Source organism: Zootoca vivipara, chromosome 10 (genome assembly GCF_965207765.1).
Source record: "Zootoca vivipara chromosome 10, rZooViv2.hap1.1, whole genome shotgun sequence".
NCBI classification, from domain to species: domain Eukaryota; kingdom Metazoa; phylum Chordata; class Lepidosauria; order Squamata; family Lacertidae; genus Zootoca; species Zootoca vivipara.
This window is the reverse complement of record NC_142593.1, coordinates 25,755,452-25,782,504: the sequence shown is the minus strand read 5'-3', so window position 1 is coordinate 25,782,504 and position 27,053 is coordinate 25,755,452. Positions and strand designations below refer to the sequence as shown.

General features: G+C 42.9%; 2 protein-coding genes across 2 annotated transcripts in view; one reads left to right on the top strand and one right to left on the bottom strand.

Annotated features, from left to right (window-relative positions):
- LOC118076984 (2'-5'-oligoadenylate synthase 1A-like) lies at positions 1-26,612 on the top strand. The gene is made up of 10 exons (XM_060280179.2): positions 1-137; positions 884-1,049; positions 2,331-2,517; positions 2,652-2,842; positions 5,441-5,601; positions 5,792-5,916; positions 6,097-6,286; positions 7,231-7,440; positions 8,599-8,802; positions 22,802-26,612. The coding sequence occupies exons 1-9, from the start codon at positions 124-126 to the stop codon at positions 8,753-8,755; spliced, it is 1,401 nt and encodes a 466-aa protein (XP_060136162.1). The 5' UTR covers positions 1-123; the 3' UTR covers positions 8,756-8,802; positions 22,802-26,612.
- The window catches only part of LIX1 (limb and CNS expressed 1), a 34,643-nt gene continuing 17,204 nt past the window's right edge, over positions 9,615-27,053 (bottom strand). The window contains exons 3-6 of the mRNA XM_035100019.3: positions 22,844-22,984; positions 16,670-16,765; positions 14,396-14,473; positions 9,615-12,405 (exon numbers count right to left, since the gene is read on the bottom strand). Coding sequence (XP_034955910.1) covers positions 12,121-12,405; positions 14,396-14,473; positions 16,670-16,765; positions 22,844-22,984 — 600 coding nt within the window. The 3' untranslated portion in view covers positions 9,615-12,120. The remainder of the gene's footprint in view (positions 12,406-14,395; positions 14,474-16,669; positions 16,766-22,843; positions 22,985-27,053) is intronic.

Genomic DNA, 27,053 nt, shown 5'->3' with positions numbered 1-27,053 from the left:
AGTGGAGGCACAAACCACAATTCCCAGAATTCTAAGCATCTGGGGGGTGGAAATGTGCTGTCCTCAAAGGACTGTAACTGGGAAACGAGTACATAAACACACTTGCTACGAAATGCAGACAGGATGGCCTTGCCAAGGTAAGATTATTTTTGGCAGAAAACCCTCCCTTTGTAATTTACCCCTTTATATCGTGTATTTGAAAAAAAACTAACGGGGAAGGAGCAGAAGCACATGGAATAATTTAGTCAGATGATTTAGGGAGTGGCCACCTTGCTGTGTTGCCACAACCAGAACAGGCTCTGATCAACTAGTTTTGAAAGAATTAAGCTGTGTGGTACAAATAATCCACCGGCTCCCTGGAGTAATGGGTTTAGGTTGGCATTTAGCTTAAGGCTGGGACATTTCAAACAGTGAAAATCTTGACGGAAAATTGTTGAGCTTATTTTGGCAAAGTTTTTGATCTTTTCTTTTTGTTGTTGAGCTTTTGGGGCAAAAGCACAAAAAATGCAGTTTCTGAGATTTTTTTTATGGAAAACTGGCACTGCCAACATGACCAGATTTTCCAGGACATTCCCCCAATTTACGCCCAGATGCAGTATTCCGAACATATGGCACTCCTAATTTACTGTAGCTATTCTTATGTGCATGGTAGTTGAAATTCTCTCTCTCTCTCTCTCTCTCTCTCTCTCTCTCTCTCTCTCTCTCTCTCTCTCTCTCTCTCTCTCTCTCTCTCTCTCTCTCTCTCTCTCTCTCTCTCCCTCCCTCTCCCTCCCTCCCTCCCTCCCTCTCACCCTCCCCCCAGTGTGTGTGTGTGTGTGTGTGTGTGTGTGTGTGTGTGTGTGTGTGTGAATTTAGTTAACTTTTTTGTTTTGTCCTTTTAAAGGATGTGGGGCCTAAGACCCAGATCTTACAACTGTGAGAGATGTGGGAATGACTTTGTCAGCCGCACAGCTCTGAGATACCATTTCCAAGCTAAACATCTTGGGAGAGTTCACTGTGAAACTTGTGGCAAGGAGGTTTTGCGAGAGTGTCTTCCGCAGCATGCAAAGGTAAGGTGGAACATGTCATCTTCCTCCTCCTTTGTTCAAGCAAATAAATGAAAATGTAAGCAAGCTACTAAACCCATATTAAGCACCTCCTGCCTGGAGACGCTGTGTGTGTAACATTAGAAATGGCAATATTTACAAACCATCAGAGCATTTTAATGTCACAGGACATTCTATTACTTTCCTTAAGGAGACCATTCTTGAACAAAACAATTGTGAATTTCCAATATGAAACTGCTAAATCAACAGTTCTAATTTTTATTGCCTGTGACATAAGTTGAGCTGATGAGTTTTTATTCCACCACAATTGTTAATTACGATTGGATGTTACACTGCTTGGTGAATGGTCACTGTGATTATTATACAGTACATACAGTTGAACTTTAATGCAAGCATCGCTGTATTTCTTCCATTTCATTCCTCTCTGGCCTCACAATTGCTATCTATCTTTGTCTTGTACCTGCACACATGTATCTCAGACTCAATAAATCGGATTATTACGGTCTTTGACCAGCAGTGTGTATCTCAGACTGTCATTTACCTGATGAAGTTACCTCTAGTCTACGAGCACCTGTGCCAATTTATATTTTAATCTTGGAGGTATCTTAAGACTCTTATGATTTTTTTGCTGCAACAGACCAACATGCCACTGCTTCTGGAAATTGTTTTTAGCATGTATGTGTGGTTGCATATGCTAAAACCAAAATGCACCACACATTAAAAAAACAAAAAATCAAAACAAAATGGTGGTGTTTGTGTGTGTTTTAATGTGTGCACTATTGCAAAAGATGTATATGCAGAAACTGTTGACAGATCAGGCCATGCCTGCATTGTGGCATGTATCTTTTATAATATGGGGCTATTACAATAGTTCAATTAGCCTAAGAATTTCTCCTCTCTTCTCCCACTGGGTGCTATTCTAAGGGTTCTCCTGACCTTCTAGAGCAGATTTGGGAGAGGAGAGGATGGAAGTGTTGAAGATTCATTCCCCGTGTCTGCTGTCATGGGATTGTTGTCTATCACATGATGGTATATGTTTTCATTCCACAGTGGGAAGTGACGGAAACAGGATGTTTGTGTTACTGTGTTTCCTGAAGGGGGGACTATTGTCCTATGTTCACTCTTTGTGTTGTCTGATGCCAGAGAGAGAGGGAGCCATGTTGCAGTGTGTGTTTATATGTAAATAAACGTAGATTAGCCAAATACTGAGTTACTGTGTGTGTGTGTATACACACACACACACACACACACACACAGTTCATCTCTTCTCTTCTTTATTAACAGACTGATCATGAAATGATACTGACCAGCAATCACAGAAGCTACTGGGATATGACTCGTAAGAGGAGAACAAAATTTGTGGCCACGGAAACACTGACATCCTGTAGGATGTGCCCCAGGCAGTTTGGAACAGCCCATGCCAGGGAGTACCATGAGAAACAAGAGCATCGCTTCACTGCCAGCAAAAGAGGTAGCATTGCTGTTTTGAAGTGCTCACATTATCAAGGACCTCCCGATTTTAAAAATTACTTTTTAAGAGCTTCTCCTCGTCCCTTCCTTTTCAGGCAAAAACTCGCAATTTACCTTGATTTCTCTCTTGTATAGCTCAAATGTCCACTGCCTTTAAACCTGAAAACATATTAGAGTACAAAACACCTGCGGAATTAACGAAATTTGTGGAAGCAAAACTCCGACCAATCTCAAATGCTGTAAGGTGGGGCTGTGCATCAGAAGTTGAAAAGATCATTGAGTTCATTGAAGAAGTGTTTCCATTACCAATAACATATGTTACGAAGGTACTGATGATGCCGCATTCTACTTGAGATTGATCACAGTAGTGTTGCATTTCCTGTATCTAGTATTTCATGTCTAAGGACCTTTGCAAACAGTTGTGTGTGTGTGTGTGTGTGTGTGTGTGTGTGTGTGTGTGTGTGTGTGAAATAAATGTGCATTAGTTCCCTCTTTGTTTCTCACATCCCATTTCCTTCAAGGCTCTCCTGCTGCGAGGATATGCTATTTTATAAGAATTAAAAATGCAATATTTTCCTGCTTGGGGAGGATATGCAAATCTTCCCTTCAAATACAGCAATGGGCTGAGAAATTTTGGGGCATGAAGCAAAATATTTAAATTGTGCCCTCTGACTAAGTCAGAGTAGGCCCATTGCAATCAATGGACTTTGGTAAGTCATGATCTTAAGCTGCAGGATCACTCTATGTAAGGGAAAAGACATATGAAGTTAGCCAAGACCTTGTGACTTGCCATGAATATGTCAGCTGAGAATCTGATATGTACATGCTTATACTGTATTTAGGGCAAAGTAAACACTCACATTGACATAACACAGCACAGCATACTGTGTTTGTGTGTGTGTTATCTCTATGGAGGAAAGATGTTGTGAGTGAAGCAGCTATTTGGTTTGCAACCCAATACAATTTATGTTGGGAGCATGGATGGTTCTAAAGGAGGATTAGACAAATTTATGGAGAGCAAGGCTATGTCCTACCTTCAGTGAGAGAGACTGTGTGTCTCTGAATACCAGTGGCTGGGAATTGCAGAAAGAGTGCTGTGGCATTTGTGTCCAGCTTGCATTGTGAGAACAGGGTGCTGGGTGAGATGGACCATTGGCCTGACCCAACAGGGTTTGACTAATGTTCTTAGGATAGGTCATGTCCCAGGTGAACACCACTTTCAAGAAACCTGTGTGGCTTAATTGTCCTGTCCAGAGGTGGCAGAGGCTATGCATGGCCCAGGAGGCAGAGTGTCCAACCAGTGGTTGGAGATGATAGGAAGAACAAGGATTAAGGGAGATGACAGGCCACTATGATAGGCAGGAATCTGGATTTCAGGAAAAACAAGAGGGTCAGATAGTACATGGCATGCAGGACCATGGACAGATCATTGGGAGCAAGCATCTTGTTCTGATGGAGTCCTAGCTCCAAAGGAAGATTTAGATCTTTATGGGCCAAGGTTCCATGCTACCCTCAATCCATAAGGAGCGGAGTGGATGACTTTAAAGGACAGCCCTTGGGTTTGGATCCAAGCACTTGTGTGTCCTTCCCTTACTTTCATCTGTTCCATGTATGGGAAAATGGGAGGTGGCTAAGATAATGAGACTTGGTTCATTTCGTGGTACTGTATAACATGCACAGGAAGCATTATGACCCCATCTGCACCATACATTTAAAGCAGTATCATACCATTTTAAGCAGCCATGGTCCCCCCAGGACATCCTGGGAACTGTAATTTGTTACGGGTGCTGAGAGGCTCCTATTCCCCTCGCAGAGCTACAATTCCCAGAGTTCCATCAGAAGAGGGAGGGAATGCTGAACCATTCTGGTAGTTGTATCTTTGTAAGGGGAATCTCCAGGGACGCGGGTAGTGCTGTGGGTTAAACCACAGAGCCTAGGGCTTGCCGATCAGAAGGTCGGTGGTTTGAATCCCCGTGACGGGGTGAGCTCCCGTTGCTCGGTCCCAGCTCCTGCCCACCTAGCAGTTCGAAAGCATGTCAATGTGCAAGTAGATAAATAGGTACCGCTACAGCAGGAAGGTAAACGGTGTTTCCGTGTGCTGCTCTGGTTCGCCAGAAGCGGCTTAGTCATGCTGACCCCATGACCTGGAAGCTGTACACCGGCCATAGCTGCCAAGTTATCCCTTTTTTAAGGGAAATTCCATTATGCTGAATAGGCTTCCTCGCGAGAAAAGGGAAAACTTGGCAGCTATGACGCCGGCTCGCTCGGCCAATAACGCGAGATGAGCGCTGCGACCCCAGAGTTGGCCACGACTGGACCTAATAGTCAGGGGTCCCTTTACCTTTAAGGGGAATCTCCTAACAATTCCAAGCACATTTAACAAATTCCAGGATTCCTTGAGGGAAGCCATGGCTGTTTGAACTGAATGATACTCCTTCTAACTGTGTGCTGCAGATGGGGCCTATTTCTAGGTGCTGTGGCGCCCGGGTCTCAAGGTCCAGTTCCAGGGTTGAGATCAGGGACTGAGTCTCACTCTTCTGCCAAAGATGTGGTGGGTAAGACAGACTTAATTGCTCCTCTTCCGTATCAGAGTCCTGTCCATAGCTGCCAAGTTATCCCTTTTTTACAGGGATTTTCCCTTATGCTGAATAGGCTTCCTCGCGAGACAAGGGAAAACTTGGCAGCTATGGTCCTGTCTGATGCTTGGAACCAGAGTCATCACATTAATGAATATATGATATGGCCTACATTATGGGAGCCATTCAGAGCCATCTGCTCTATAAGCATTTTGCTGTGAAGCAGTGCAGCATTGCCTGGGTTGAGCAGCTGGCACATGGCTAGTCTTGCTCTTCCTTGGGAACATTGGTGCTGGGTGGGTTAAAGTCAAGGATTAACCACCTTTCTGTTCATATCTTATGTAACAGGGCGGTTCATATATAAAAGGAACTGATGTACAAGATTCATCTGATGTGGACATAGTTCTTTTTAGCAACACCTTTCAAAGTTTAGAAGACTGCCAAAGAAAAATTCCCGAAGTACTAGAAGACTTAGGGAAAAGACTAACTGAACCTTCCTGGATCAACAGGTTTGGACTGAGATTTTTGTTCTCCCTTCATTTCCCCCAATTATTGTAAAGTCATTAGTATGCCACTGATTAACAGTACAATTCTAACTATGTCTACTCAGAAGTACGTCCTATGAAATTCAATAGGGCTTACTCCCAAGTAAGTAGAGGTAGAATTAAAGTCTTATTCTCCCCTTTCTTTTCTACTTAGGGTAATATTGCAGGAAAGGACACCATTTTCCCTAAGGTTCTACTTTAATTGTTATAAAGATCACCACGGCCACTTTTTTGACATAATGCCTTGTTATGACATGTTTGGGCCTACATTATCAGCAGGTAAGAGCTGGCTGGGGGTGGTGTCCCCCACCCCCTCACTGTCTAATAATACGGAGATCTTCCTTTATTGTAATTCAGACTGCAACAATATTTCCATTAGCCCGAAATCTGTTTGATTTGATTTAAGAAATGGAGACCAAGGGAGTGTCATTAGCCTTATCTCTTGTTTGGTGTTAACAGGTTTAAAAGAGAGCTTTTACCGCAAGCTCTACCTCTGCAGTGACAGTGATAAAATCCAGCTGTACACAATGGCCCTGTTGAAGTACCAAGTTGAGTTTGTCAAGGCGTCAACAGAGAGGGTGAAGGATCTCATACGTTTAATGAAGCACTGGTTCAAAACTTCATTTGCAACACCGAGAGAAGAAAACAAGTAGGTTGCTAGTAGCCAAATACAACTGAACTCATTTATCATCATCTCCTCCTCCTCCTCCTGCTGCTGTTGTCATCATTAAGCCCAGCAGTTCCCAAACTTTGTTCCCCATGAACCACTTGAAAATTGATGAGGGTCTTGGCAGAACACTTAATGGTTTTCCTGCCTGTTGCAGCAAATGCAACGTACCGTGCCAGATGCTGTATGGCCACTTGAATGAAGTTCATGGACCACTGCTGGACCACTGACCATGGTTTGGGAACCCTTAGATTTAAACAATTTATACACAAGAAATGCAATACAATGAAAACTGGTTAAGGCTATAGTATCACAATTCAGTTTGGAATGCCTGCTGGAACAAAAAATATAAGTGCCTTCAGTAAGTGCCAGAAGTTCAGCACAGAGGGAGCCTATCTGACCGGGCTGGGCACACAATACAGAATGAATGACTCCTGATGGATATGAGCTGCACATCCAAACCATGGGAGACGACTATCAGTTAATCCTCTGTAAATCTCAATGATCCTGAACCCAAGTTGTTAAGGGCCTTGCAAAATAACCCAATAATTTTGAACCTGGCCTGGTAGTGTATGGACAGCCAATGCAAGCTTTTGAGTACTGGACCAACTTCAGATCCTTCTGTTTTCCCAAGGTACAAGGCAATCTGTAGAATTTTGCATTGTTTCAACCCCTTGTGACCCACACATTTGCAAAAAGAGAGAGCATACATACCAGGGGAAAAACAATATTTAATCTATATATTTATAGCTACTCCTGGCTTATCATTCTTTGCAAGGCATGGATATTAAATCAAACGGGAGGCCCAAATTGGATTTTGCTACTGTCTCTCCAGCATTTATTTGATCTACAGCTTTTGTTTTTGACCATTTCCTGTGGCAGCTCCTTCTGTGCAGCTGCTAAATGTGCTCTGTGTGTGTGCTTAGGTTTCGCAGGCTCCCTTCCTCCTACGCTGTGGAACTCATCACCATCTATGTATGGGAGCTGGCTGGGAAACCAATGTTTTTCAGCTATGTACAGGGAATGAGAGCCGTCCTGAAGCTTTTGGTTCAGTATCAAGAAATCTGTGCTGTATGGCACAAACATTACAGACCCAATTTTCCAATTTTCCAAAAGGTGTTTCTAAAGCAAACCAGGTGAGTATACTTAATCTGCCTCTTTAGCACATGCCCACAGCAGCTGCAATTTAATCTAGGGCTTCCACTGCTAAGAAGAGCTGTAGCTAGGTGATCTTGGCAGAACCATCCAGACTGCGCCCTCTACCGATGGACATATTAGTTATTCTTTCCGCCTCTCCTCCACCCTCTATTTAAAACCTTTTCTTATGAGGCAAAAATCAATATTTTTATAGACATATTTATGGGCATATTTTTGGCTGATATTGCTCCCCCCTCTTGCCTGGGCCCCTGGCAGGGGCCCACCTCACTACCTCCTACCTATGCCCCTGCTCCTTCCCCATCACCATCTTACCTCAGTGCATCTCACTCCCAGTCGCCGGGACCCTCTTCCTCCTCCCCCTTGTCCTGCCAGTTCATGACATTGAGTATTGCTTGCTGGTGGGGTAGGGGTGGGTGGGGGAGCCTTTCTTGTAGCTTTATGCTTTTTACAGGGCCTTTGATTCTGTGAAGGCCATTGCTCATAAATCAACCAGGCTGCCCTGCGGCTTCCTTTGTCTTTTGATTTTTTCCCCCCTTACCAGAACAAGAGCAATGCTGAACTTTGTTCTGGAAGATGTCTAGTTCATATTGCTGAGTAATTCTCTCTCCCCAACCTGCACCACTCCAGTCTTGTGTGTAGCTCCTGCCTTCATTCCTGGACTTGCAATTTCCCATGGTTTGGATCTGTGCTTTCTCCACCCAAGAAATGACATCACTTCCTTTCAGCTGACGCGTTCAGCTGATGAATCATAGGATCATCATAGATTGAGTTGGAAGGGATTATCATCTAGTCCAGGCATCCCCAAACTTCGGCCCTCCAGATGTTTTGGACTACAATTCCCATCTTCCCCGACCACTGGTCCTGTTAGTTAGGGATCATGGGAGTTGTAGGCCAAAACATCTGGAGGGCCACAGTTTGGGGGATGCCTGGTCTAGTCCAACCCCCTTTGGGTGCAGGAATATGCAGCTGTCCCATAGAAGGATTGAACCTACAACCTATCCAGCTCAAGAGGACTTGAAATGATAGGCTCGGGGTGTGAAAACAGTATTGCATTTGAATGTACTGTAAAAGAGGCACCTGCCTCTCAGCACTTCCTGTCTTTGTTCATATGGACGACGCCTCTCTTCCTCTCGTAGGCCATTTGTTTTGGATCCTGTGAACCCAACCTTTAATGTGTGCGAGAACAGCAATGCCTGGGACGAAGTAGCTCATGTGGCAAGGCGGAGCCTCCTTAAACCGCTCTTTAATGGCATCCAAGCAAAGGAACCCTGGCTTTTTGCAGAGAACTGGTGAAACCAAATCTGGACGTGCTTCCGGAAGAATGGGCACCCAGTTTTGAGGTACCACCATGGGAAAACGCCGGTATTGAAACTGAATGAAAACTTAAGAGAGAAAACGGCAAGTCGTGCACTTGCTGTGTGCAATGAAACTGCCTCCTCTGGAGGAAAGCAGCTGTGGGAGAAGGTACTCTGAAGAGGAAAAGGTGCTGAGGTGAAGGGAGTGCTTAACCCTTCCTACAGCCATCCATTTTCCTCTGCTACCTCTCCTCCCAAGTTGTGTTTGCTCCCGTAGGGTTCCAGTCCCATGTTTGCAAGATAACTTTGGGTCACAAACATTGGCAAGGTTAAAAGCAGTTGGTGTGGGGAAGTTTCAGAGGGGAGAGCAGCAGGTGGAGGAAAGATGAAAGAGTTCTTCTCTGGCAAAGATTTTATTAAACTCCACTCAGAGAGAGAGAAAGGGCCTTTCAGGCTTCACCAAAAGCAGTCTGTCTTTGGCTGTTGACTGAAATATTCAGCAAATAAAACTAACTTTCCCTTTCAAAAACAAAAATCATTGTTGGCCAGGTGCTCTTTCTTTTTTTAACTTGAAGAAAAAAATGGTTGCAATTTTATGGTTCAGGAGGTCAAGGTTTAAAGAATTGCTGCCAAGATTGGAAAGTCAAGAATATTTAGGTTAGAAGTAAATAAGAAATGTGCATAGGTAGGGTATTTTTTTGGGAGGGGGGAGTACTTCTCCATTGGCATTCCATAGCATGTTTAAGCTTAGTGATTTAAGGATTACTTTCTTTCACGTGGACCATAGAGAGAAGCAGCCTATTGTAATGTTCGCATACAGTATGTGGAATGCTTGCAATAAGCACATTTTTCCTGAAATGTTTTCACAACAGTTTATTTTACAAAATGATTGCCCAAATTCAACACTTGAGTGACTCAAATAAGATACAGAAGATTTGAGGCAGTAAAATACTTTTTTAAAAAATTAATGGTTGATTCTAATTCCCAGTATTATATTTCTTTGCCATTTGCTGCAGCAGACCCATGACAGCTATAGATGAATCTTGAAAGAACGGTCTAGTTTCCTTTTGCAACACAGTGTTGATAACTCATTGTCAAGGGCTCTTCATAATTCGTGCAGAGCTTTTTTTTTCTAGAAAAAGAGGTGCCGGAACTTGTTTTTTTGGGGGGGGGGACACCCCACTGCACCGATCGCCATGCTACCCGCAGCCACCTGTTTTGGCTGGAAAAAAGGCCTGAATATGTGTATCTGACCTGCTTGCAACGAAAATTCCTGTAGGAGTCATAAGTGCACAACTAGCAGAAGGGATTGGCTGCATTGTGCTTGATAAGCAGAACAGTGTTTATCATGACAGTGGAAGAGATAGCTTAGAGCCAAGGCAGGCATTGACAACATTTGGTTCAAATTTAGGAAGATCTTCACCAAATTCTGAAAATCATGACCAAAATTGTAAGTCATTATTTATTATTTACTTCCAAAGTACAGTTGAACTTTCTGAAATTGTTGCTGTTGGATCAGAGATGGGAAACCTCCATCTCACTGGCCTAATAGGTTCACCAAGCCTCCCCAATTGGCGCCTGGGGCGACTTTGATTAAGCCACACCTGCCCATCTTACATACACTGTCTTATATAATGTCAGGTGTGGGGCAAGTGAGATCTCGCTCAGCTGAAAGGGTTTCCAGGCACTGGCGATTTCTCAAAAACCCGGAACCCAGAACTTGAGCTGACAATTTTGTGACTAAGTTGGTTGGTCCTCAGCTGCAGCAGCAGTACAGTCGTACCTTGGTTGCCAAATGCCTTGGAACTCGTACGTTTCAGCTCCTGAACAATTGAAAACTGGAAGTGAGTGTTCTGGTTTCCAAATGGTTTTCGGAAGCTGAATGTCTTGTGTGGCTTCCGATTGGCTGCAGGACGCTCCTGCAGCCAATCGAAAGCCGCGCCTTGGTTTTTGAACGGTTCCGGGAGTTGAACAGACTCTTGGAACGCATTCTGTTTGAGAACCAAGGTGCGACTGTACTAGTTCATTCAGTGCCATTAAACCACCCTGAATCATTCCTAAGCTGTTTTTCTCATTTGCTAAGGAAACTAGTATACTGTAAGTGTAGTGAGCAAAACAAATTAAACATGGTTGTCTGTTTCCCTGCCAAGATATAAAAGCAATTCATTACATTTACCCTGCAAAAGGGTTGATTTCATCACTCATAATTATCATTGATGTTGTCAGTTGTTCTCTGATGATATTCTGATGTTCAGAACCCCAGTAGTCCCACATGTCTTACTACTGGGGCATTGAAAACTGAATGTGGCTCTGGACACAGCCAGCCACTGCTTCCAGGTGCTGATCAAATATATTGTCTTTTTCTCATTTGCTGTATTGATACAGTACAATGACCAAAAATAATGAAAAGTTTATATTTGTGTTCCTGTCAGAAGCAATGGGCTTGCCAATTGCAAATACTGGCCTATTGCAGTATTACAGTATATTTTACTTACTACTCATGTAAACAAGAAAAAAAATCTACACAGGTTTTGCTGTAGCTAATGTATTTTATTTATTTAGTTTAGAAGCCTATGCCTATTACTGTCCCTTCAACCACTACTTTAAATAAAATAAAAAAATTCCTTCAGTAGCACCTTAAAGACCAACTAAGTTTTTATTTTGGTATGAGCTTTCGTGTGCATGCACACTTCTTCTTCGTGTGCATGCACACGAAAGCTCATACCAAAATAAAAACTTAGTTGGTCTTTAAGGTGCTACTGAAGGAATTTTTTTATTTTACTTCGATCCAGACCAACACGGCTACCTACCTGTAACCGTTACTTTAAATAACAATATATATATATCAACCGGCAGTTTTTGCTTATTGCAGGGACATTTCACTCCTTATTTCTGTACATTTCTCGGATGTATTAATTCAATTCACATACTAAACAATTCTGCCACACTTACTTTGATTATACAACACTATTAAATGATTGTTGCTGTTCTTTAAGAAGTTACAAACCTAAGCTATATATTTTTTCATAAAAATAATAATTCTAAAAATCTGTCTTCATCACACAGAATTTCACACTGTAACACAGCTTTTGTTGTTTCACATGCAGTGAAACAGGAAGCATGTGTGAGTAATGCTTCTTCTTCACACATTCTGTGAACTTGCACTTGAGATGTGTGGATTCCACATGCACTTGGAACTCATGCTGCTCACCATGGGGGAAATTTGAGAGTTTCTGCTTTGTACATTATACAATCAGCTGAAGGCAAGCTGTTGCTTCACATTGATCTGAATGATCCAGGATTAGCTCATTACAGACCAGCCTTGCAAACCTGTTTCATACAACTGGCGCCCTAGTGTGTGCCCTAGTGATAGCCACTTAGGGCTAGACTCATATGATCATCATTTGAAGAGGCAGTGGCTTGATCACTGTACAGCTGGCTCAGTGCTAAGCCCAGTATTTCCTTTTTCTCTTTGTAAAACCGCAGCTCTTGTCCAGCTTTCCGGGTTTCTTCCAGCTCTCTAAGGGCCACTTGCAGCTCTTGCGAAATAATGCCCGGAGTTTCTTGCTCCTTCATAAGCCAGTCCAGAGCCATGTGACTTCTCATCCTTTCATCTAAACTGTACTGGGAATAGTAGGAGATCACTTCCTGTTGCCCATCCAAAAAAAAAATTAAAGGGTTAGCAACAAATACACCATTGCTTTGTAGTGGGGTAGGAGAGCGGGGGGGGGGGGAATCACATCTGACCACCAATGTGTTCCTTTGGTTTCAGATAGTACATGGGTAGATGAGTCTAAAAAGCCTGGGACACATTTTCACGGCCCTCTAGCAGCTATGGTGGCTCATTTACCAGCAGTAATGTATTTAGTGTTAACTCTGGATATGTATACTTGATTCTGACCAAACTAAGCCTCTTAGAGCACAATAGGTATCAGGAGGCTTAGTTTGGTCAGAATTGAGTATACATTCTCCAGAGTTAATTCTAAATACATTACTTCTAGTACATGAGCCACCATAGCCACTAGAGGGCCATGAAAATGTGTGTCCCAGGCTTTTTAGACTCGTCTACCCATGTACTATCTGAAACCAAAGTGATGCATTGGTTGCCAGATGTGGAATATATTGGCATTATTTCCAGTTCTCCTTTCCCCACTATGGTAAATGTAACAGATTCTAAAATAATGGGTTATGTTCTGCTCTGGGATCATTCGCAACTGACATTGACATTTCAGAACAGATACAGTTGTACCTCAGAAGTTGAATGGAATGTCTGTTCGACTTCCAAAACGTTCGGAAACCAAAGTGTGGCTTCTGATTGGCTGCAGAAGCTTCCTGCAGCTAATTGGAAGCCACGGAAGCCCCGTCGGATGTTCGGCTTTCAAAAAACATTTGCAAACCGGAACACTTGCTTCCGGGTTTGCGGCATTCAGGATCCAAGGTGTGACTGTATTGGAAACATGTTTGACTGTGAAAGTCAAACAAATAAATTGTCGTTAAGGTAGCTGAAGAAATTCTAGTTGCGCAGGAGCCTAGATGTCCAAAAGCAAGGGCTTGCCTATTTACTGCCCTGCTTGAGCTGAGCTGCTCTCTTGCCCCTTTACTATTTGAAATAATAGAACTTGAAACCCCTAGTAAATTTGGTTTTGTTAACCTGCAGCTCCATCCTTTAGTCATGCTTCTCTGTGTAACTATCAGGTCACCACTTGGGTTTAAGGACATTTGAAGAGCCCTGCAGGGTCAGACCAAAGGCCCATCTGATCCAGCACTCTGTTCTCACAGTGGCCAAGCAGATGCCCATGGGAAACCCACAAGAAGAAACTGAGCATCAAAGCACTCTCCCCAACTGCCCTGCAGTTCCCAGCAACTGGCATTCAAAGGCATCTTGCCTTTGTCTGTTTGTTTGAAGTGAGCATAGCCCTTAATCACTGGTTTATTTAAAACAGATTAATTTTTCATGTAACTGAATATGCAGTTCTTAACATTTAAAGCAGACAACTCATTACATAATTCCCTTAAACGTTAATTATGCAATTATGAAAGTATATAATTTTTAAAATGCAGTGTTGTTGTTGTGTGTTTTTTTTTAAAAAACCCATTAATATATTTATAATACTAATTACATCATTCTATTAAAAAAGAATTATGGGTTGTATCCAGGGAAGTCATCCTGTTATCTCAAGCACTTCCACTTTTGCAACAGGACTTTCTCTTCCTCTCTTCTTCCCAACTGCTCTGGAAGTTTGGGCAAACCATAGAACAGATTTGGGGAGAAGGGGCTTAGGTTGTGAAGTCCACTGTGCAGATAGAAGTCCTTGTGCAAATGGGACTTTTTGGATACAACCCTAGGTTTGCACTTGTGCACTAATGGATCCTTTTAAACATAGAACATCTGTAATGACATTACAGTCTTTAAAGAGGAATTTTAATTTGTGGACATGATTAACTATGGAGATGCTTCAGACCCAATAGGACTCACTGAGTGCCTAAATTGTAAAAATCCCACTGATTTCAATTCCCATCAATGGCAGCTAAGAAAGGACCATGTCTGTAGAACATAAGGAACATACTGGGTAGAGATGAAGTGAGTATAGCTTTGCTGTTGGGGATACAGGCGCACTATAGGTGCTGTGTTACTCACTTGTCGAGAGCACTTTGTTTCACGCAAAGCTTTGAGGCTTCCATTCCAGTGCAGCAGTTGAAAGACTATCATCAGTTCCTATGGAAGAAAAACCAATGGCTTCTGATTGAACTGCTTCAAAGCAGAATCTCTCTTTTAGTATGTGAAACAATAGTGGGGATTTGCTGTGTGAGAACTGGGTTAGATTCAAATGTGTTTTTCCATCTTGAAAAGCATCATGGAAGGACTGTTTTGGAACCTCATGTTCCAGCCGTGGAACTAATTCCTCCACCTGCACAGGAACTTTGTGTGAGTTTAATAATAATAATAATAAATAATAATAATAATATTTTTATTATTTATACCCCGCCCATCTGGCCAGGTCCCCCCCCCCGGTCACTCTGGGCAGCTTCCAACACACATTAAAATACATTAAAATATCACAGATTAAAACTTCCCTAAACAGGGCTGCCTTTAGGTATTTTGACCTCTGATGGGAGGGCATTCCACAGGGCGGATGTCACTACTGAGAAGGCCCTCTGCCTGGTTCCCTGTAACTTGGCTTCTTGCAGCGAGGGAACCGCCAGAAGGCCTTCAGCACTGGATCTCAGTGTCTGGGCTGAATGATGGGGGTGGAGACGCTCCTTCAGGTATACAGGACCGAGGCCGTTTAGGGCTTTAAAGGTCAGCAACAGCACTTTGAATTGTGCTCAGAAATGTACTGGGAGCCAATGTAGATCTCTCAGGACCGGTGCTATGTGGTCCCGGCGGCCGCTCCCAGTCACCAGTCTGGCTGCCGCATTCTGGATTAACTGCAGTTTCCGGGTCACCTTCAAAGGTAGCCCCACCTTTACAAGGAAGAGCCATGATCAAGTCTTTCTGTATTACCTTCAAGGTGATTGCTGTGATATGTCTGAACCCTTTTGACTTTCTAGAACATTATTGAATGCTTGTATGTGGATCTGAGTCACACTAGATCCCTTGCCCTTCAACCAAAAACCAAAACGAAACAAAAACCCGATGTATGCTGCTCCTAAATCTGTTGGAATACTGACATTTACCAAAAGAGTAGCATTAATAACTAGAGAGAGAGTCTAAAGTATGTACTGAGACAATTATTTTGTCTGTTACTGGCAATTATTAGTTACCGTTGCCTGTCTCTTTGTTAATTTTTTAAAAATTATAGAACAACTTTTTTAATTGCAGTATTATAAAAGTAAAGTTATTCAGTGCACCATGGAAGTACCTGGAACAACAATTATGCCCCCCTACAGTGGTACCTCAGGTTAAGTATTTAAATCGTTTCGGAAGTCCGTACTTAACCTGAAGCGAACTTTCCCATTGAAAGTAATGGAAAGTGGATTAATCCATTCCAGACGGGTCCACGGAGTACTTAACTTGAAAGTACTCAACCTGAAGTGTACTTAACCCAAGGTATGACTGTATTATCTTTTATGGTTTTCTCGGGCATTGTCCTAGGCAAAAGGATGTAGAAAACAATTTGGAAGAGTGGACCCAGATAAGAATTTAGACACGGCCTTCATAGCAATGGGGTTACAATGGGGCATGTGTAAGCATCGCCATTTGTCTGAAAAGGGCCTTAAATTGGAAGGGCTCCAGTGTTTCACTTTATGAGCATTCTGTGTTGCAAACATGCTGTCATCTGTTCCAGAAAGGCACAATCTTGCCTCCGCTTGGATATTCTATTGCTATGTCAAACTTTCATGGTCTGCCTTTCATCAGACACAAGAAAAACAACCATCAAAAGCAAAGCTGGTATAGCTATACTTGTAAAGGAAATTTGTTCATGGGGCAGATTTTGAAATATGACTTGAATAATTTTTTGGGAACATCAAGTAGTATCAGCTCAGACTGCTTAGTTAGTTTTCCAGTACACATTTAAATCACTGTAAAAATGAGTAAAGGGTAACTTCTCTCCAACTGGAATCTAATCTGGAAAACAGTGTACAAAGGGAAAAAGCCAAATCACAATATATGGAAAAAGCATGTGCACATACACAGCCGCAAGCCTTATTTAGTTACTTTTGCAAGTTCATCTTTCAATATTCAACTGAACATTTTCAGATGCTGCTTTCTGTCCTACTGTGTATGAATAGCATAAATGTTCATGTTGGAAGAAATGGAGAGAGGTACAAAACATAAATGAAGCCATACGTTTTATTGAGGCTGAGATCCCCCCCCTTTTTAGTAAGCCACATACCCACTGAACACAGCATACAGATTGCACTGCAAACTTTTTAAAAAACTGGCTCGTTTGAAAGAATTAAATTGTACCTGAAATTCCAGCATTGTCTTCCCCATGTTTGATTCCAGCATATAATGATAGGCTCCAATACTTGTGCTTGGGTCATCAGCATCATTTAAAGTACCCTTTAACAAGAACAAAGAAACTTTCTGAATTACTGTATGTAAACACATTCTTAGGTAGGGAAAAAATGCAAACCATTTCCACATCTTCAGATTACAAATTGGATGTGTTCAGACATCAGGCTAAACCATAGTTTAGAATGACAGAACAAGTTACAGTGAGTCTTGGGCATTCTCCCTTCTCTCTCTCTTCTGGCATGGGCACAAGGAGGAAATTGGAAAATTTCTCTTCCAGTTTCAATTAACCATAGTTTAGCAAGTTTCTGAAGAAACTTCAGTTTTAACCAAAGCATAGTTAGCATTACACAGTTTGACAGTTTCGAATGACTGGACAGGTTGCAATTAATCTAAACCAGAAGCTCACATTTCCAGATTCCTCCATGTAGTTATGCCAGAGTTGGGAGAAAGTTCGGCGCCTGAGCTTCACTGTAGCTCATTCTCATAATGTTAAACTATGATTTAGCATGTTGCCCGAACTAGACCATTTTCTACTACAAAAGCCATAATAAAATCACAGTATTTGATGTCTCCCATTACCATCATCATCTGGGAAGTGGAACACAACCATTCGTAATAGCCTCTTTCCCCCCCTTCCTTTCGGCTACAGAGCAGGGTATAACATTTAGAAATAACCATAATCATGGCTAGGTTTAAACCACATATATTTCTATGTGCATCTTCCTAACATAAAACGTGGTTTTCTGAAACATTCACATCTTCCTTCAATGATGCTGAAAGAGGATTTTCAACAACTGGAATATAAGGAGGTAACTTATAACCACAACTGGGTGGTGTGAGCCAGTTTTGGTAGGTCTGGTTTGAGTTTGCCTTGGAGGAGCAGCAGATCTTAACAAACAAAAATCCATCACACAAGAGATTCTGTTTGGTGTGTTCACCGTCTTACACCAGTTTACAAAGCTATATATTTACTTACTGTACTGTACAGATTTACTGTAGTAAATCTGTACGTAACATTTTTGCATGCAGTCCTCAAAGCAGTTCACAAAATGAATAAGATACAATGGAAGCGTTAAAAGCCCTACCCTTAAAGCAAAGCAAAACCAGCCAAGCAGAAACAGGCATATTGTGCAGTTGGTTTTTTCACCTGCCCTTCTGTCTCTTGGATTCTTTTCCACAGAGCAGCTGGTATGAGATGGAGATGTTTATGTGGTGGTGTAGAGGACAGTCCAGCTGGGACAGTTTAGTTTAGTTTATTAAAATTTCTCAGACAACATTTTCTAGAAGAGCACTCAAGGCTTCTCACAATTAAAATTTCCCTAGTTAAAAACAAAAGCGAGCAAACAACAAATCCATAAAATATTAAATTCACATGAAGCCATTAAACAAACAAACAAACAGCACATTTCATTCCATCAATGGTCTGGAAGTAGAGGAACATCTTAACCTGGCACCGAAAATATAATAATGTCGGCATGCAGGCAGCACTTCATAGACATAAGGGCCACTACAGTTGTCTCCACACTTATGCACGGGGTGTGTGTGTATATTTTCGGCCCCCACATGCATAACTGAAATTGCATAAAGTGGGAGGCACCCCACTTTAATAGGGAGGGTGAGCAGGGAGGGGAGAGAGAGAGAGAATCTGAGACATAGGAACTGCTGGGGCTGCTGCCTGGAAGTCACTCTGGGCCACTGTGTTGTGCACCTTCCCTCGCTTGGGGCTGCTGCCCCCATCCTTCCCTCCAATCCCTCCTATCACAGCAGGTGAGCAGCCGAGAGCCAAGGGCAGAGGAAGGGGGGTGCGGTGGAGGCAGGTTGACCCAGGTGTCACCACTGGGGTGTGTGTGTGACAAAATGCCGAGCAGCACTCACCACGGGGCCTGCAGCACACCCGGACCACAAGTCTCTCCTGGGAGACGCGGTGGCTTGGGCACGCACAGGCTCCGTGCTGCCCAAATGGTCCGCCTGCTGCCTCCCCCCCCCAGCTGTAGGGTGGCTGAGTGGCAGGAGGCAGGCAGACTCCTTGGAGGCGCCACGGAGCGTCCTGCCCCAGCTGGCCCCACCCCTGGGCACAGGGCACATGCACCGCCCCAGGTGCCCGATTGGCTTGCTCTGCCACTTCCAGGCAGCATCCCCAAGCGAGGAAACACACACAAGTCAGCGGCCCCAAGCAAGAGAAAGCTCAGGACAGGCTGGGCAGCGGCACCGAGTAACTTCCAGGCAGCAGCCCTGAGCAAGGGAAGGTGCGCCGTTTCAATTAATTTGTTTCTTTATTTCCGACTAAAAGCGGTTGTGCACGAATAGAACGCACATAAATGGGAGTATTTCCATACTGAAAAGGCCTTCTCCCTTGAATGCTCCATTCCACCTTTTCACAGAGAGGGTCATCAGGGGGTACAGGCATTCCATCAAGTGTTACAAACAGGTGCTTGGTCGTCTTTGAAGGCTGGCTGCCTCCTCTCTGTCATTGAGGTAGCAGTTCAATGCAGGATGACTTACACTTGGACTAGGTGTGGAGATGAGCATCTGTCCAATTTTACAGCCAGTCTGGGGTGCAGTCAAGGGTCAAAGAGGAACTCGGACCCACCAAGAACCTGCTCATCCTTCAAGAGGTTTGGATCATACTTGCAGAACAGGTACCCATGACCCTCCACATATCATTGGACTCTTAACTCCCACCAGCTGCACTCAGCATGGTTCGGGATGATGTAGCCCAGGCACACCTGTTGGGCCACAGGCTCCCCATACCTACTGTAGATTCAAGTTACTGGAATATATAATATTGCATATTCTCATTTGGTAGGGCAACCCATTAGCATAGCACAGCCCTGTAGACGTGGAGGGCTGAAGCTTTAGACACAGTGGTGTGTTGTTTTCCACTCGGAGGGACAATTTGTGAGTCAAATGCTTATAATTCTTCTCATAATCCTTAACGTTCTAGAGAAGCTATGCAGAGCTGAACACAACTCTGTACACAAGACAGTTTCTTTAGCAGAACTGTCAGCAAATTTATAGCTTTTGAAATGCAGTAACATTAACACACTGCTGCTGAAATATTTATGCTGGCTTTTAAATATCCCAAGGGACATCTGTCTAAAACCCTGCAATTTTAAGCTTTTCGCCTTAGAAAATTTCCATTAAAAATGATGAATTGCATTAAATGAACCTTCTTTTCGAAATCATTTCTAAATAAATCATAGTCCATTTTCCAAAATGTATGTATGGGATTGTCCCTCAAAAGGGCATGAGACTCGTAAAGCTTGAGAAGAAAGGCATCCTTTCACCCACAAACCAGATCTACCCCAGGCCTTCTCCAATGCTCTGCAAATACACCAAAATTATAAGCACTCCTCCCCCCCGCCTCTCCAGAATCTTACAACTTTCAATCAAAGAGGAACAGTTTCAAATTGTGTGTCTCACATTGCTCTTAACCCTCTTCCCAAGTCATTTCAAATCTCCCATTTGCTTATCAGCAGTTCCTTCTGCACAGATGGGAGGATTTTGTTAAATCTTCTGGAGTCTAAAGCAGCATACATCTTTCACTGAGCCAGCAGTTTTTTTTAAAAAAAAAAAACTTTCACGAATTTTGCTCTACTTTTCAGTGGATTAGCAACATGCTTCTCCTGATCTGTATTTTTTTTTCTGCTGCCAATGACTGCAAAATATTGAATCTGAGCAACTTGTAAGAAGCTGTAACACGCCTGCAATAAGATTACTTCTTTTTAACCATTGCAATCGCCTAATCCACATGGACACATTTTCAGCATGATAATGGGGGATAAAGGAGAAATGACTTCCATCCTCTCCCTCCAAGTGATATTTCATTTGAAATTCAGTGGGAAATGGGGAAAACTTGGTTTGAATCTAGGTTATTATATCATCCAACCTTCTGCAAACTGGTGCCCTCCAATGGCCTTCTGGCTGGGGCAGACAGAAGCTGTAGTCCCCAACATCTGGTGAACTACAACCCCAACCTTCCATTACTATTGGCCATGTTACAAGGGGCTGATGGGAGATGGAGTCATTCAGCACCAGAAGGGTTCCCCACTTGCACTTTAAAGTGCAGAGAGTGGTTATATACAGGGATTAATTGCACCTTAGACAGATTTGGGGGAAAGTTAAAATAGATGGCATCTCCAGTTTCAAGATGTTCGTATGTGCAGATTTAAGAAACTTGAAACCTGGGCTGACATTTACAGAGTATCACGGGACTTTCTGATAGGCTTTTAACTCGGTACATTAATTTCTGATTATTTGCAGAGCAATCCCAAGACTGTGAATGCACTTAGCTTTTAATAAATCAATAATGTGGGTGAGGTACTGAAAATAAGTTCCTCTCCAATAGAATTGGCTTACATTTACCTCGTGTGTGTCTCTATAAATACATAAATACTATGCTACGTGTAGCGCATACAAAGAATCTGTATCCATTAGTAAATGCAGACGTTTCCTTGAAAGAACCCAGTAGCTGAGGACAATCCATAGCATCACCAAGCCAACCCACGCAAACTGAAGCTAACCTCAAATGCAGATGTTAGCAGTCTGATTCGGTTTCGGCATGTTTAGTGACAAAAGCTCCTGCCAACTCATTTCCTTGCCAGAGGCAGTAACTTAGTAGAGAACAAAGGATTGAAGCAGAGATGTGGGAAAGTGAATGGAAAGACTAGGATACTTTACAGCACTGGTTTAGTCTTGAATACGGTTTCCATATTTCAAAATCCAGGACACCCCAAAAGTTGTTGGGTTTTGTTTTTTGTTTTTCAAAAACACCCCCCAAAAACATGTGATTTTTTTGATTGACTTGCCTAAGATCCAGATCACATTTTGGAAATTCCCCCTGGATGTCAATTCCGCCTTTGAAATCCCACTAATGGCAGCCCTAGTCTTGAAACCATTGCTGGCTTCCCTTATATTTTATTTTTCAACCCAAGAGTGGATGTGGTCCTTGGGGAAAGTAGCAGGAGGCAAGTAGACTTTTCTGATCCATAATGACATTGCTCTTAACTGATACTCTAAAGAATGTATGAGTGAGGGTGGAGCATGCATAACTTTTTCTTTTAGGATTGATATACTATTGATTGGTGAGTCAACTTTTCCAGTTTCATCTTGGAAAGGGGAACTATGTCCAAGCTATATACAATGATATGTATTTTCCTTTGATACAGGTGTACCAGCTCTAGGGGGGCCAAGGTGTCTTCAACCCCCTCAATATTTGTTTGAATGCGGTTCAGCCTCCTCAATGTTGAGTCCAGTGTGCGTAGCACGCATGCAACATCTCGCGTCACAGCTCCAGTGCCCGGTTCCACCAGAGTGCTCAGTGTAGGAGAAGGACCACTGCTCAGTGGCAGAGCATCTGCTTTGCATGCAGAGGGTCCCAGTTTCGATCCCAGGCATCTCCAGGTTGTGCTGGAAGAGTTCCCTGTTTGAAATCCTGGAGAGCTGCTGCCAGCCAGTGTAGGCAATATTGAGGTAGATGGACCAATAGTCTTGATTCTGTTTAAGGCAGCTTCCTAGGCTCCACTTCTGCTGAGCCCGCTGCTGAGCTCATTACTGTATTATTAGAATCTGAAAAACTATCCTATCTGATTTCCTTACCCTGGACCTGCTACCCAGTTCATCTCATCTCCAGTCTTTCTAGAGGGAAGTTGATAATTGCTGGGAAATGTAAGAGTATGTCTTGTTAACTTCTCCTCCAAGCATTATGTGGTTACTAAAAACCATTGCCTAATGGATGGGGCCACTATGACCTGCAGTCTATTTGAAACAGGGTCTAAAATATTTTCCATGTTGACCGAAGTTACTCATGGTATGTGCAACCACGTAGACTAATAGAGGTTTAGGGAAAGGACTGACTCCCTGGTTGCAGGAAATATAAAGTTTATCCACATTTCCTGGGAGGGAGATCAGCCCAGATTAACCACTTCCCAGGATCCTTGACCTCACCATCAGCCAAGTGGACTCCACATGTGAAGGAAATGAGGGTCAAGAAAAGGCACAAGAATCATAGAAGCACTGGCCTATCAATGGAGATACTGTTATCTGGAATCTTACATTAATTATTGTCTTCCTGTTCTGCAGTTTACCATATGACAGCATACAAAGCCATGGAATTGAACTTACACTGGTGGATGAAACAGCTTCCTGAACGCTCTCCATAATAAATTCCTTTGTGATCCTGCGACAAGGCAACTCATTGAAGAGAGAATTGATTAGCGCCACTTTTGCCGCATCTCGTCTTGCTTCGGCTCTGCTCAGGCAGCACTGAAATAGAAGTAAATGGTTGTAAGAGCTTTGGGAAAGACATTTCCTCTGCTTGCAGGATGGGTTTTCCTCAACTGGTAAGAGAGAAGCATTCAAACACCATAGAACGTTTTGTCGTTTATAATGTGATGAATTGGAATATTTATGCTGCCATTCCTGAGAGATGAGGCATCCTGAATTGGATGCTCCCACCCAAGTTTCTGTTGACTTTTGCCCCCTTTTGAATCCACAACTCTCTTCTTTTGTACAGGCTCAGATTTCCCCAAATGTTCTTGTCCACCCCTCTCAAAAATGGCTATAGCACACAGTGGTGTAGTTAGGTAATTTCAGACTGTGGACTTAATGCAGGGGTTGCCAACATGGGCACAATGATACCCTTGAAGTCTGGCACCAATGAAGCCTGTACCTCACCCCCCCCCCCTTGGCATTAAGATGGTGAGGGTGGTTAGTTTTTCTCCCATGACCTGAAGAAAGTCCCATGGACCAGACAGAAGGGCTGCATTTGGCTTTCAGGCCCAAGGATCCTCTCCCCTGGTTTACCAGGACCACCTTAACACAGCAACCCATGGAGAGGAGCTCACACTAACTTTGCTCCTCCCGGTTCCTTTCAGCACCTTTTACAAGGTTTGGCTTAGCATGTCATCTGCACCCAGGATTGTGGTTAAGGTTTTTCTTCCTTAACCACCATCTGTAACCGTAGGTAAAACCTTGGCTACAGAATTGAGCCTCTCTGAGCTACAAAAGCCAGGGAGGAACAAAGCAGGTGTGAGCTATCTCATTCACACACAGTTTGACTGACCATGATGTGCCAACAAGGCCAATGTATTGGATGCTTCATATCATCCATGGGACCCACCTTCTTCTTGGGTTAGAATTCTACTCCTGGCTTCCCAGAAACATGTGGGAACTCTTTGAGTTGTGAGATATGGGATGCTGGAGTAGATTGTCTGATCCATCTGGGCTATTATGTTCTGAAGGGACATTAAACATTTATTGGGTTGGGCTGTGTTTATTATTCCTAGCTTGAAAAGGGTAGGGGAACCTTATGTAAAATTAAATGTCATTTTCCTCTTCAGCAACCATTTTTTAAACTGTATTTTGATAAGTCCACCTATATCCACTCATTCCACGAGGAACATAACTCACCAAGCTCTTATATTAATTTCAACCTTCTCTTGTGGGTTAAAATGAATGTTTACTTTTTCAGATTCCAAGACAAAATTCAGACTTGTGTGCTTTTCATAATAAACGTTATAATAGAAACCTATCCCAATAATTTGGATTTAAACCATCTTTGTGAAGATTAAACCTAGTAAAAGGAAAGATAAAAGAAACTATTTATTTTAAGTAAGACCAGCAAAGCAGCAGATCAAAGAGGCTGCATATGTCTGAAAGCAAATGGCAAATCTTTGCAGACCAAGAGATTTACAAATCAGGAATATTTTACTTCTTTTCCTGAAAGTAATAGTAGACAGAAAAGCTTAAGCAAATTGAGAATTATTATTTAGCTCCTTGACACATTGACTTTCTTCTGCAGCTTTCTGTAATTAATTTCCCCAAATATTCCTCACGCAATATAAATAGTTCATCCTGTGAAAGCAGGACCCATTGGAACTTATGTGAAATGAGCCCTGAAGAGTTTTGTTAAAAGCTCAACCCTTGAATTTTTCTCAGGGCAAAGGTGTCTACAAGGACTGCTCAAAACAAGTGTTAGAAAAAGTATCAAAGTAGCAGAGCAGGCCAGGCAACACACAGCTGTGTCCTCCAACGCCTTGCTGTTCTTTGCCTCCCAGCATCTGATGCCTGAGGCAGACACCTCACCCTGCCAACTGGTAGGGCTGGTTCCAAATGGCTCATGCAATGCACTTTTCATTTAGCGTTGGTATATAGTCTCTTGCATTGTACTCTTTCATAATATGCTCTTCAGATCTTTGCTTCTGCCTTACATGCTATTTGGGCAACGGGGTTGCCTTTGCATCTTTCGCCATTTTTTTGTTCCAAAGAGCTTACATGCGTCTTACATTTTTGCTGTAAACTTCTGGGATCACCCTGAGCTAAAATAAATAAGCCCCCAGGATGTTTTTGTTCTGGGATGCTACTTGCCCAATTTACCTCAGTATTTGCCAGAGCATTCCTTCATATGTCAAGCTTGGCTCAGTGCCTGCAATGAATGGCATGGCTTGGGAGAAGCCAATCCAAAATCAGTTATAGGATCACTTTGCAGCACTCTGTGCCATTAGGGAGAAATGGAGGGGAAAACTAAGCCTTCTAATTTCTGCACAGAGAAATGAAGAACGAAAGACCGCAGAAGCGAACTTGTTAGTGCAGAAGTTATTACGGGAGTAGATTTGGCAGGAGATATTTTATCAAATGCACACACGTTGAGTAAACAAGCAAAGTAAGCATTTGCTCTCTGGTTTTGAGTGCTTATTTCTCCTCTTCTGTGAGGCCAAGGAAAAAGAAATATTGGTATGGGGGAGAAGGCAGATAGGCACAAACTGAAATAATAATAAAAAACCCCAAACACCATTATCCTTCTGTGTGGTCTGTGGTCACAATCAAGCCATTGGTTTACTGCTGAGTTTTCAAGCATATCTTTCAAGCAGGATGTTAAATTCTGAAGAATAGTTTAAGAGGCAGATTTTTAAATCTGAGGAGAAGAACTGCTGACAGGCTCATCACGCAAAACCCTCCAATGTAAATTCACACCTTTTAGCTAGTGCTGCTACGCTAGGATAAACATTGCCTAAATCACCCAAATCCACTAGAACTGAAGGAGAATTAGCTGGTGCTTAGAGAAGCTGTTGCACAGCAAATGTGGTTTCTCCTAACTCCCTTTTTTTAAAAAAAACACAACTCAGACAATCTGGATACTTCTCTGTAGAATCTGAAGGATTCTGAGCGAGCTCTTACAGGCTCCTCCTTTTAACTTAACGCCAGCACCTTTTCTGCGAGTTCAGCGTAAGTTATAAAGACCGCCAGAATGTTTCTTTCTGTGCTGCTATTAAATCACCATTCTGATAGACATTCTGATTTAGAAATGCACATGGTGCAGGCAAGGTAAACCGATGGATCATAGAGAGCTTTCTCATGCAAACTTTCCCCCAAACAGACACACTTTTATACCTATCAACTGGTTGGAGAACCACACCATAAAATCTGGAGAAGTGAAATGCCTGAATGGCGGCTGCTTTTCAGTTTGCATGTAGTACTGTATTTGGAAGATTTTCAGTTTGCATGTAGTATTGGCAGGTTCCTATTAAAATGAAAACCAAATTTACTCTCTCTTCCATCCTTATGCACAGCATCCACCAGTGTCCTGAATTTCATCCTGTCCTGAATTTTGAAGTAATCTTTTGCTTCCATACTGGCCAAATTACCAACACCCACCCCCTGCAAATCTCTGGGCGGAAATACTTCCGTTTACCTGCCTGGTGGTACAGACACAACCAGGGTGGCCCCGGTTGTGCCTCCCACAACCGCCCCTCCTCCGAGGCCTTGCTTACCGAGGTCGCAGTTTTGGAACCGATGTTGCAGGCATGAGAGGGGCGGAACCCGCTTTGAGTGTAATGCTTTGAACAGCCTCAGGTTGTATGTATGTATAAATAAACCATGTATCGTAACAACACTACAGCCTCCGCTGTGCCTCATTTCCAAAGAAAACACGAACCCTGATTAACGTGGAACCCTTGGAATCTCACAGAAGTGTGGCGATTGAGGTGATGTAACAATACGAAGCTGCCTTATCAGAGTCAGAACATTGTTCCATCTAATTCAGTATTACCGCAGAGTTTGGAAACCTGTAGCCCTCCTGACATGGTTGGACTACAACTCCCATAATTCCTGGCCACTGGCTATGATGGCTGGGGCTGATAGGAACTGGCTGATAGGAATTAGGTGGGAAGGAGGAAGAATAGGTGCCAGTAGACAACCATCAGCATGTATGAAATTCTTCACACGCACAGATCCCAGGAACAATCTGAGGCATCACAACCAGAAGATTGTGAACATATTTGGATTAACAGAAAGGAGGTTTAATCCGAGGATGAAAAAACCGGGCAAATTATGT